Source organism: Cynoglossus semilaevis, chromosome 6 (genome assembly GCF_000523025.1).
Source record: "Cynoglossus semilaevis isolate Cse_v1.0 chromosome 6, Cse_v1.0, whole genome shotgun sequence".
NCBI classification, from domain to species: domain Eukaryota; kingdom Metazoa; phylum Chordata; class Actinopteri; order Pleuronectiformes; family Cynoglossidae; genus Cynoglossus; species Cynoglossus semilaevis.
Window position 1 is genome coordinate 15,820,286 of NC_024312.1, and position 11,050 is coordinate 15,831,335.

Consider the following 11,050-nt stretch of genomic DNA (forward strand, 5'->3'; position numbering starts at 1 on the left):
AGAAGCTGGTTACTGGAGATCCATATAACTCAGGGCCATAGCAGTCACTACAGAGATCATTGGATTGCCTTGGTTAATACCGAATAACTGTGCAGAGAAATGCCTTTGGATCTGTGACATGAGTATGACTGTAGTAGTGGAGCAGCACTAATGGCAGCCTAAGCAATCAATATAGTGATTTATTTTCATCAACTGACTAACATTAAAAAAACAGAAATAAAATAAAATCCTTTGCCAAAGTGCATCCAGGAGAACAAACAATGTTATTGCAAGACGGCTCCTGTCAATCCTGAACCAATATGAATGCACAACAACAACTCAGGTCTAAAAATAGCTTCTCTAACCCTCATTCTCTCCCACTCCTGCCGTTCTCCAATCTCACTTTCTCGCTTTTGGTCAGACAGGGGGTCCCTAGATACGTGTAGCCTCACCCCAATCCTGCATCACTATTTATAAACGGGGAGGTAGGGCAGCAGAGTACACGACAAAGGCCCACATCTGCCACTGGAAGCCAGTGAGACATACATACTGTGTCTTTTACAGACACAGGGCTACACAAGAAAATATCCATGACTCAGAGCAGAACTAAGTTTTTCTCACTTTTTCCCCAGTGTCTTTTTTCAGTTTTTCTACTACTGCCTCCCTCCTTGTATTACAGTTCTGTTAGCACTGACAGAGTGAATGTAGCCTCACTCCAATGAAACACGACAAGCAGGGATTTATAGGCTGAATTGATTGGGCGGTGCTGCAGGGTAGAAGACCATTAAATACATTCAACAGGAATATCTCTACATCTAGGTCTCTCCCTTTTAAGTCTAAATGTTGACCTATGAAAATGTGTCCATCACCTTGAAAAGGGTCAACATCATGTGCACTGCAATAACAACAATGGAGCCAAGTGCAGCAGACTATAAACTCCCATCTTGAAATTAAACCAGAGACTAATTGCAGTTTCATCTACATTTGGTTAAAAACACATGCACTCTCTGTTATTATGACTAGAATTGAAAAAGTTATAGAAAAGTTAAACCTAGGTTGAAGATTAAACTCAACTGTCAGATGTCTTACATGAGTCAGTGGTGCGATGTGGATGTTGCTTTTTTTTGTGCGTAAAAATAGCAGAGAATAGCCCTGGTGTTGGGTATAAAAGAATAAGCAGGGTACCCCCCCCCCTTCTGTTTCTGTGCTACAAACACACATTAGACTTGGTTATCTGCAGCTACAAGCACAGCAGGAGTCTCCAAGCAGGATAAGAACATGTTCAAGAGAATCAAAACGTGGCACATGTTTAATACAAATGCCACGTGTCAACCTAAAGCAAAAGAAGTTATACAAGATGTACTATAATGAAAAGGTTTACCATTCCTGTACAGCAGAAACAGAGCGACTCTTAACTTATAAACACCAACATACAGAGCATTTCTGCCGTGACACTCGATAAGGAGGGCATGCAGCTGTATTCCAGTGAGGGAGATATATGACCAACGTGCCAGTTAGTTCACCTCTGACCTTGAAGTGCATGTACCAGCAGATAGAACGTCAATGTATTGATGGTGTGCGAGAAGTGCCACTCTTAAAACAGGCAGTTTATCATCCTGTGTGACAGCCACGCCCAATGACACTGTCACATGTACTAGCCCCGTGTATGTAGTAAAGACTGGGATGTGGCTGATGCCTCGCTTTTTTTTAAATAGTTCCTGTACATTGGAAGAATGTAAAATATAACTTTTGTGAAAATCTTGGTGATAGTTGCCATCACCATGAAAACTAGTTTAAGAATGGCTGTTATCTCCGGAGAACATGAAACTTGGCTCAACAATAGAATAAACTTCACTCCACCTTGTTTATATCTGGTCAGGTCTCGGTCACAGATATTCATTACTTTGAAATTAGCAAAACCTCTCTGTCCTGTCTGCTGCTTCCTCGAAGTTTAACAGCAACAACTGATTCTCTCTTCAAGATTTAGGCTCAACAAAGTCAAGTAACTTGGCCATTATTTGACTTGGCCCCGTACGACCGCTCTCCATTTCATTTCAACAAAAGGCCACATTTATGATCACAGGAACATTTGCACAGTCCTACCCATGCCAGAGAGAACACTGTTATTCTCTCCAACAGCTACAGGAGTCTGGTGTTCTTCATGTTCCCATTTCTTTAGAATTGTGCTTTAACATTATAGGAACAAAGAAGGGGATTTCTGATACATTATTTTTTACACCAGACTCTAGAAAGCAGGGTTTAGGAAAATCTACTGGGTGGATTAATAGGGCAGTTAAATGTCTCTGACTTTTGACAAAATGAAGCAAACATGGAGCCTTTACCATGGAAGCTAAAGGATGTTGAGTTTGTCAACTCACCGTGATTAGGACAGGGGAGACCCAAATGATGTCAATTTAAATAGGGCTTGTTCAGACATACTGAAAACAACTGAAATCCATACTTCAGTTGAGTGTACACATGTAGAGAAGACGGCACTAAAATAACTTCATAATAATCTTGATTTACTCCCCTTAAACATACACACTAGAGCTTTAAAATAAAATATATTACAGGAATGTCTACGCCCAAGCTTTTCGCTGGGTGCAAATGACCATGGAAATTTGTAAATGGAATGTCTACGCCCAAGCTTTTCGCTGGCCATGACCATGGAAATTTGTAAATAGTAGCTGTGAAGTTGCAGAGAAAAGCTTCATTAGAATATGAATGACGTCCATCACTGACTGTCCCGTTCCCTCAGCCCTTTGACGTTACTGCATCAGAGTGTTTAACCCATAATACCACAACACGAGGGAACTTTCCTTTTTGTATGAAACACATTTCTGGATGCACTTTCACTTTACAGGCCTTTTACCCAATACCTCATAGCTTACGTTTAGGTACTCACCATCTTCACTTGTATGTGTCTCCGTCTCTCCCTCATTGTCTACTTCCTCCAGGGCTCCATGCTCACTGTAGGGGCTTTCACTGCAGAGACATCAAGCAAGTCGTATTAAATGATACGGTGTTAAGTGATAAAATGTTTCATGTGGTGATACAGTCAGAGTTCTGACATAAGTAGATTTTTGCCACAGGTTTGAACTCAGATACTGTACCTATGGACCTATGTCACTCACCTATCTGACACAGTGGTAACATCATATTCAAGGACATAAAAACATCAGTGTGTCTGACTTACACCTGACAGCCATAAAGAAGGGTGAAAACAAAAACAACATAAACGAAAAGAGAAAAGAGAAGTGAATGTAGTACAATCCAATGTATGATGTACAACCACTCATTTGCACATTCACCGAACCCTTCGGTGATGGACAAGCAGGGGGCGTGTCATCACGAATCGTATGAGTCAGGTGTGTGTGTCTTGACCTCCACCGAACCCAAGACTGACACACCGAACCCCGGGGGTTCGATCAAACCCAGGTTAAGAACCCCTGATGTAAACAAAGCTGTCTTCTGCATAACCACATAGTCGTCCGCTCCACTTGCCAGCTAGTTCCTGTGCAAAATAGTTCTAACAATGTACGTCAGAAACAGGTCCAGGACATCGTAAACTGATGACCGCCTGTACATGCTTTTAATATTTTTTTTATTTTTTTTTTTTCATTTCTATCTATCTATATCTGATGAAAGGGGACGGAAGCATTAAGATGGACAACAATCGCAAGTTTACAACAGCTTTTATAACCTACGACAAAGTGACATTTTAAAAACCATTTTCATTAGGTCTCTATTGAATTTCTTATACACACACTCCTAAGATTTTGCTGTTTGTCTCCTCTGCTGTCATGCCAACAGGTCTTCCCATGGCTTCATGAGCCTCCCTGGAGACAGAGTCCAGCTGAGACAGGTGATTAGCTTCACTCTGGGATGAATCGCTGTCAGTTGATGATAACAAGATGATGTGAGAGAGCAGGAAAAAAAGAACAAGGGCAGACGAGGTAGAGACGAACGCTAAGAGTGATGGAACTTCTGGTTTGATCCTGTCTCATGTGTGTTTTTTACAACTACTTAGCAGCCGAGCACCACTTGACCTTTCTTTGTGTTTCTTTGGCTCTTGCTTTGATGAATAAAGTTATTGTTTCAGAGAGTTTCACCTTATTAAGCAGACCACTGCCTGGAGTCTGCGCTGAGTTATTCTGTATCCTGTCATGTTCTGCAACCACAGACGTCTAATTTGAGTGAGTAATTACTTATATCAGTTTACACTGACACATCTGCAGCTGTGAGGAATTGTGCACAATTGCATGTTGGACAAACCAAGAGCAGGACGGAACCACGTTCTTGTTCCATAAAGACGTGTTCCAAAACAGAAGTGAGGCTTTCTTTGTGAATCTTAAATACACACAGCTGTATTAGGCAATGCATAGACAATTCCACAGACACACAGCAGACACTGTTTCCACTTTTAAAAAATGTATTTTTCTACATCTACATTCCTTACCAATAATCTCCTCCAGCCATGCATTTCTCATAAATAGGTCCATCCAGTTCTTTGGCGTCAGGAAAGATTGTCTCATGGTGGATGATGATGGTCTTAATGATCTCATTGACATGGGCCTGGCAGGAGACCTGGTCTTGGCTGTCAGGTGTCGGCATGAGGGTCGGGCCAAAGCATATGGCCAGATTGTATGGATCCATCATGTTCTCATCACTGTACTGGGATAAACTGTTTCAAGAGTGAAACAGAAAAGAAAAAAAAAAAAAACAGTTACAGAAATGTCAAAGTTTACAGGATAAAATGTGGTACATTTAGGTGGTAAAGGGAAACTAAAATTTAAGGTTGGCTACTGTGGACTGAAAATAAAAGAAAACAAAATTAAAACAACAATTCAACCTACTGTGTAAACCCATAAGGTTTTTAAAATCATTGTTGTTAAAGACCTGAGGTGTATAATGCACATCTTGAAAAATTAAAAACCATACTGAAACTTGGAAAAAAAAAATGGATATAATGTTTGGACAAACTTACTGGTTCAGAAAGGCAAAAAGGTATCGCATGACGACAAGGACTGATCTGGGACTGGTGAGGAGGATTTTACGGATGTACAGTGCTCTCTCATACAGGTTGTCTACTCCTACAGTAGGAAAACAAGTGTATAATGTTAGAAAAACAAATTCTGCTTCTTCTCAGTGGATACTAAGATGGCAGCAATAGCATCCATAATACACATTAGTACAGTTTTATATAAATATAGTCCTATTTCCTTAGGTTATGATGGTTCTCAAACTTTTTTTTTCTATCGCTATTTTGAACAAATGTTGATTTTTAAGCACCAGCTGCTCTTGACATATTTGTTGAAATTACAATTCAAATTTATTGAACTAGCACCAACCATCATCATATTTTATAATGACTCAAAGTCGGTAACATCACATAACACAGAGGAAAAGAGAAAATAAAAGTGCAGCTGTGCCATCATCACTTCAACCTTGAAAATGTTCTTCCTGTTTCTCTTGCCCCACCTGTCATGTCCCCATTGAGAAACAATGGATTAAAGCAGACCTGGGCACAATGGGCCGCTGTGGCTGAAGGTTTTTCTTCCAACCTATCCAGAACACACTGACTGACCAATCACTGACCAATCAACTGTCTGACTGATAGCAGTTGATTAATCAGGTGTGCTGCTGCTTGGTTGGAACAAAAACCTGCAGCCACAGCGACCCTCTGTGGACCTAATTGCCTACCCCTGGATTAAAGTGATTGTGATGATGTAAAGAAATGTCAATGTCAATGTGGGTAATGTCATGTATGGATGTGAGCAACCTATGGCCTGGATTTGGAATAATAATGCTGTAAAATTGGGGGGGGCGGGGGTCCTAACAAGAACAGCTGGAACCAGGAAACACATTTATTGTGATATTGACCTTCATTTCTGTCTGTTTTTCTCCTGCTGACACCAAATTGGAAAGAAAAAGGAAGTCAGCATTCTTTACAAGCAACTAAGTGGAGATAGAGTCATTTTTCCTGCCTCGTTTTGTCCTAAGCAGGAAAAATTCCCCTTTTGCTACCTTAAAAAAACCCCCAAAAGAGTCAACTGTCAGTAACAAAGTCACCTCTGTCACCTTAGACAGAGTCATACAGTCTGGATCTTGGGGTTGTGTTCGTACCAGACTAAGCCAATCTTAATATTATCAAATACAATTGCATTTGTTCCGCTGTGCCACTTGAAGCAGTCAGTTTTATTCGGCTGAGCTGGGGCTGCGCTGGCTGCTAAAAATAGTCCTGTCACCCTGCAGGCACTCTGTGCCATCTGGGATTTGGGATTCTAGGATACTTGTGATGCATTCCATTTTTCATGAATACCTATGTAGGATTCTAGGATGTGCCAGAGTACCTCAGCTAATATTTATAGAGTGCTGAGTGCCTTGACAGCAAAAACATGCACTGTTTTTTTTTTTTAAAGTAATTTTTAAAATCCAGAATGAAAGATATCAGAGGTCACCATATGTTGTGGTGGAAGCACACGGTCAGTTGGTGCTGACTGGGAGAAGAGATGGTGTAGCTGTTACAACCTGCTCCAAATGGAAGAAGTGTTAGGCTTTTAATATGGAGCCTGTGAGATATCCAACCCACACTGCAGTTACTGACATTTAAACAAGGAATCCCCATCACTCCCTCTGTACAGACGTGTAATTCTATACCTGGCCAAAAAGCATTGCGTCATATTGTGCGTTCTGCTTGTTGAAATGTTTAACAAAAGAAAAATTCCACATCATGTTTTAAAAGATGAGCTGAAGAACAGAGGAAACCTTGAACTGACAAACTTATTCGAAGTCCTTTGTTGATCCCACGACGGGGAAATTTTCATTTTGACGGCGGATCTGCTGCAACATGCCACATGAGAGGAGCTAAGTTCCTGCGGGGCTCAAACTCAGGACCCTTGGTGTGTAAGCCAGGTGTGTGAGTGATAACTGCTACACTACAGAATCACATTATGTGACTGTGACTTTTGTAAAGACTCCACTGTAATCTTAGCAGTGGCTCAAACCCTGCTCATCTGACATTCCACCACAATGCTGTAAAACCAAGTGTCACATATGACAGATAGCAGCCTCCTCAGTAGTCGACCAAACACCACAGGGTGGTATTCACACACACACACACACACACACACACGCACACACACACACACACACACACACACACACAAACACACACACACACACAATGTTAAATAAAGACGCTCTTTGCTGATGAAAAAGACAGTATTATGCTTTCCAGTGTAATGGGTGAGTGTGTGGGTTGAATTACATGTCAGTGAATTACACCAGTTAAAATATATGTAAATTGCTCTCTGCTATTAATTTCCCTTCGTCGCTGATGAAGAGCAATTGTCATCTCAGGGGTTCTGTGGGTGTATTAATAAATGTGAGAGAAACATTTTACGTCTCACATGACATTTAAATTAAGAACCAAAATTCCTCTGCCTTTAAGGTGGAAGAAGAACCCCGGAACCTGCTCCTGCAACAACACAACCTCTGTGAGGTGATACGATAGTTTTAGTGTCGGTGTTGTTAAATAAATAAGGTCTGTGGAGGCAACAGGTGCATTTCAAGAGTAAATAGAATTACGACTGGGAAAAAACACTGTTCCACTAGCTGTAAAATATTTATGGAATCTAGACAGAGGATTCTAAAATCCTTTAAGTCCCTGAGGATAAGCTATATGTTATAAGATTCCCAAGCACTCCAGGATGGCACTCCTGGGATTGATACCAAGGGATATCTCTTAAACCAAGGACATGTAGCTCTTTAACACTTTTAACATGGAATGCACAAAGTCAATAAACTGAAGTGATCCATGAGCTCAGGCTAGTGGTGGGTTATAGCAGCAGGAAAGACTCATCGAGACCAGAGAAAGAGGCGGTTTATACCTACTAAAATGTCTCATGAATAAATCTGTAATATGGAAGAATTCATAACAACTCTGGTAAATGCACTCCTGTGTGGTGTGTGGTTCAGTTCAGAGTATCAACATTCTCTCAGAGTGAAATAAACACAAGTTAGAAATAAATATTTAACTACAGATCGTGGAAGAAAACACTAATGTTCTTACTGATGCAGGAGAGTAACTCATTGAACTTCTCTTTGGGGAAAAGTGGATTCTCCAGACCTCGGAAGTAGAGTTTGAGAACTCCAGCCACTGAGTTGATGTCGTGATTGTTCTCCTCATCTGTCAGAGGGTCATTCCCTGTGAACAAAAAAACCCAGCTGGTCAGAAAACAAAAATCACATCTTGACAATATGAATATTTTACCCATTTTAGTTCAAGGAAAAACATAGACCTCTCTCAAATGAATTCTTGATGTCATTGACTTCCAGCTGGGATCCGGACACACGGAAAATTCCTTGGTGTTGGAGGCCTGCACAGGAAAGGACAGTTAAACCGGTGAAATGTTGATGGTAAAGAAGTTTATTTTTCACAACTTAATGTCCATCCAGTTCTCTAAACCTCTTTACTTTTGTATTTGAGAATAACCTATGAGTCATAAGTAGGAGTCAGAGTAGGATGAGGACATACCAAAGGGAAAGGTCAAGTGTCAGTTGCAACATTATTAGTTTATTAGTTTGGATGTCTTTCCTTCACCATCAGCCAATGATGCAGCTTTTTTTATATGAGGCTGTTTGACTCTAAACTACACTGTGAAGGAAATCTGCATTTTTCCATGACTACAACTAAGGCTAAGAGGCAACATGAAATACTGTACACACCCCAAACAGTCAATGCCTGGAAATCAGCGAGGAGTACAAAGTCAAGCCCAAAGCAATGGCATGTTGTTGAAACTCTCCATATCAGATATGAATGAATATAATCAAACCAACTCACCGTACAAGTTAATGTAGCGAATACAACTTTCCACCACACGGGGAATTGCTTGTCCAGAGTCCTTTAAAGGAAAAAATGGAGGAAATTTACTCTTCTGTTTTTGAAGGGTATCAAAGAAGACAAAAAATACTGACAAAGTATTATTCTATAGCTGTGAATGATGGCCAGGCTCTTGTCTGGTAAAAAGTACAGGCAAACACTGTCAGAGATGACCAAGACAGACTTGTTGTAAAATTTTACATTTTAGGTCAAAGATACACAACTAACTAGTGATAACTATTAACTGGTCATGTGATTACTTTTTTGGTCACAGTTATACTTATAATCTGTGTTTAAATTGACAAAAGCATATCTGACCACACACCAACAACCAAATTCATAGTGCAGTGGCTTTGCCCTGCAAAAATGAAAAAAAAATATATATCAAGGCATTTATGTCAAAAGTAAATTCCGTCTTGGTCTTCTCAAAAATATTAGTCAACAATAAGACAGACAGAGAAAATGGTGTTAATTATTAATAAAGCCAAGACATGCAACAGAAAGTGAGCAGAGAAAAGCAGCATGAGCCCACAAAGATGCTTCAAGTTGTCTACCTGATGTCTGGCATGTGAGTTCCGTCGTCCACGGCTAGAGAAATGGAGCAAGCGTCAGGAAAAAGAGAGAAAAAAAAAGAAAGGGGAAAAAAGCAAGACCCAAATTAGGACCACAGCAGGCAGCCAACCAAAGGCTGTACCAAGGCTACATACATACCGCTACACCTTTACACTGAGAAGATATCACTGCCAAAAAAAAAAACAACCTGTGTCTTTAAGAACCAACAGTAGTAGTCTTAACAGTACACTATGTGTGAAGTCCACTCCAGTCCAGAGGAATGTTAAAATCAACAGGAGCTGACGCTCCTGTTGGATGAACAATATTGTGTTTGAGTAGGAAATAATGTATTCAGCTGACAGGACTGACAAAAAATAATAAAGTCATGAATGTTGAACCAATTTATGATTGGCATTTGTGAACGCAAATTAAATATCAAAAAGAATCCAGTGCCTGGAATCCTGCTTGCCTTGCAGTAGTAACCTGTAACTAACCCTAATCACTTGGCCTAATGGGAACACCATGTCAACCACTAGAAGAACTGTAACTTAGTGATGTGTTGTGAAACTGGATCTCGGAACGTTAGCGGAACCATAACCTCCTGGGTTCACAGTGAGCAGGTGTTTCTGTACGCATTTGTAGATGAAAATGGACCAATGTGGACGTAGCCAAGATGAGCTCATCTTCCTTCCACTCAGTGCTGGCATCAAATCCCAAAGAAAACAATGACATTTGGACAGGAAAGACTTGGCCCTTAGTAGGAGGCAGTGAAGTGGCAGAGGGGGGAAGGCAGCACTTAGCACCCACTCCCTCCACTGCCATTTCTTCTGTTGGCTTAAGTGGCCTCTCCTGTTCCTCCTGAGGTGGAGGAGACACATTTTCTTTTTTGCCAGAGTGATGCCAGGTCAGCACTGAGTCAAGGGAGCTGACGAGGACGAACATTTATCTCACCAACTGCCAATCCTCTCTTACTGCAGCGCTCCAAATCTATCAGTACACCCCATTTACATCAGGCTCTAACTGCAAGAGCTCACTGACTTAGAAGCCATATTTCCAGACTCTTAGCACAGATATGTTGTTGTTGTTGTTGTTTTGGTGTTAGTAAAATAAATCAAAGCTAAGACGCTTTAAGGAGAACCCACCAAAACATCCAGAAAGCCAGAGCAAGACAAGAAAAAGAGGGGGAGGAAGAGTGTGTCATGGGGGCAGACCAATATCTGGTACCTTGATAAATGACTCCAAATTGCCATTAAACAACCTAACATTAAAAACAGAGCGGGGTCGAGCCCGCCGGGTGCCAGTGTGGGTTTTGAGTAGCCCGTTGGGATGTCTAAAATACAAAGAATGTGTTAGAACAAGTAAACAGTGCAGTTTTGGTCTTCTGCAAATTCTCATCCAACATTCTGTGTGTGTCCTTGAGCTCGCAAATCTTTTACACTCTTCGAATGACAGAAGGGTGTATTTTCACTACACTGCTCTACCAACTTTCCAGTGCAGAGCAGGATTTTATTACATCATTCAGAATCTGGTGGTGTCCACTGAATTTCAAAAACCATGTAGCAGATTCATTCCTAGAGTGTGTGTGTTTGTGAGTTGAACTCTCTGTGAACTGTAGGATTAAAATGAATCAGTCAC

General features: G+C 40.8%; 1 protein-coding gene across 1 annotated transcript in view; it reads right to left on the reverse strand.

Moving 5' to 3' along the window:
* Positions 1-11,050, reverse strand: part of srgap1a (SLIT-ROBO Rho GTPase activating protein 1a) — a 63,547-nt gene that overhangs the window by 7,837 nt on the left and 44,660 nt on the right. The window contains 7 exon segments of the mRNA XM_025056375.1: positions 2,885-2,964; positions 4,439-4,663; positions 4,967-5,072; positions 8,054-8,188; positions 8,283-8,360; positions 8,825-8,885; positions 9,418-9,451. Of these exon segments, the coding sequence (XP_024912143.1) occupies positions 2,885-2,964; positions 4,439-4,663; positions 4,967-5,072; positions 8,054-8,188; positions 8,283-8,360; positions 8,825-8,885; positions 9,418-9,451 (719 nt within the window).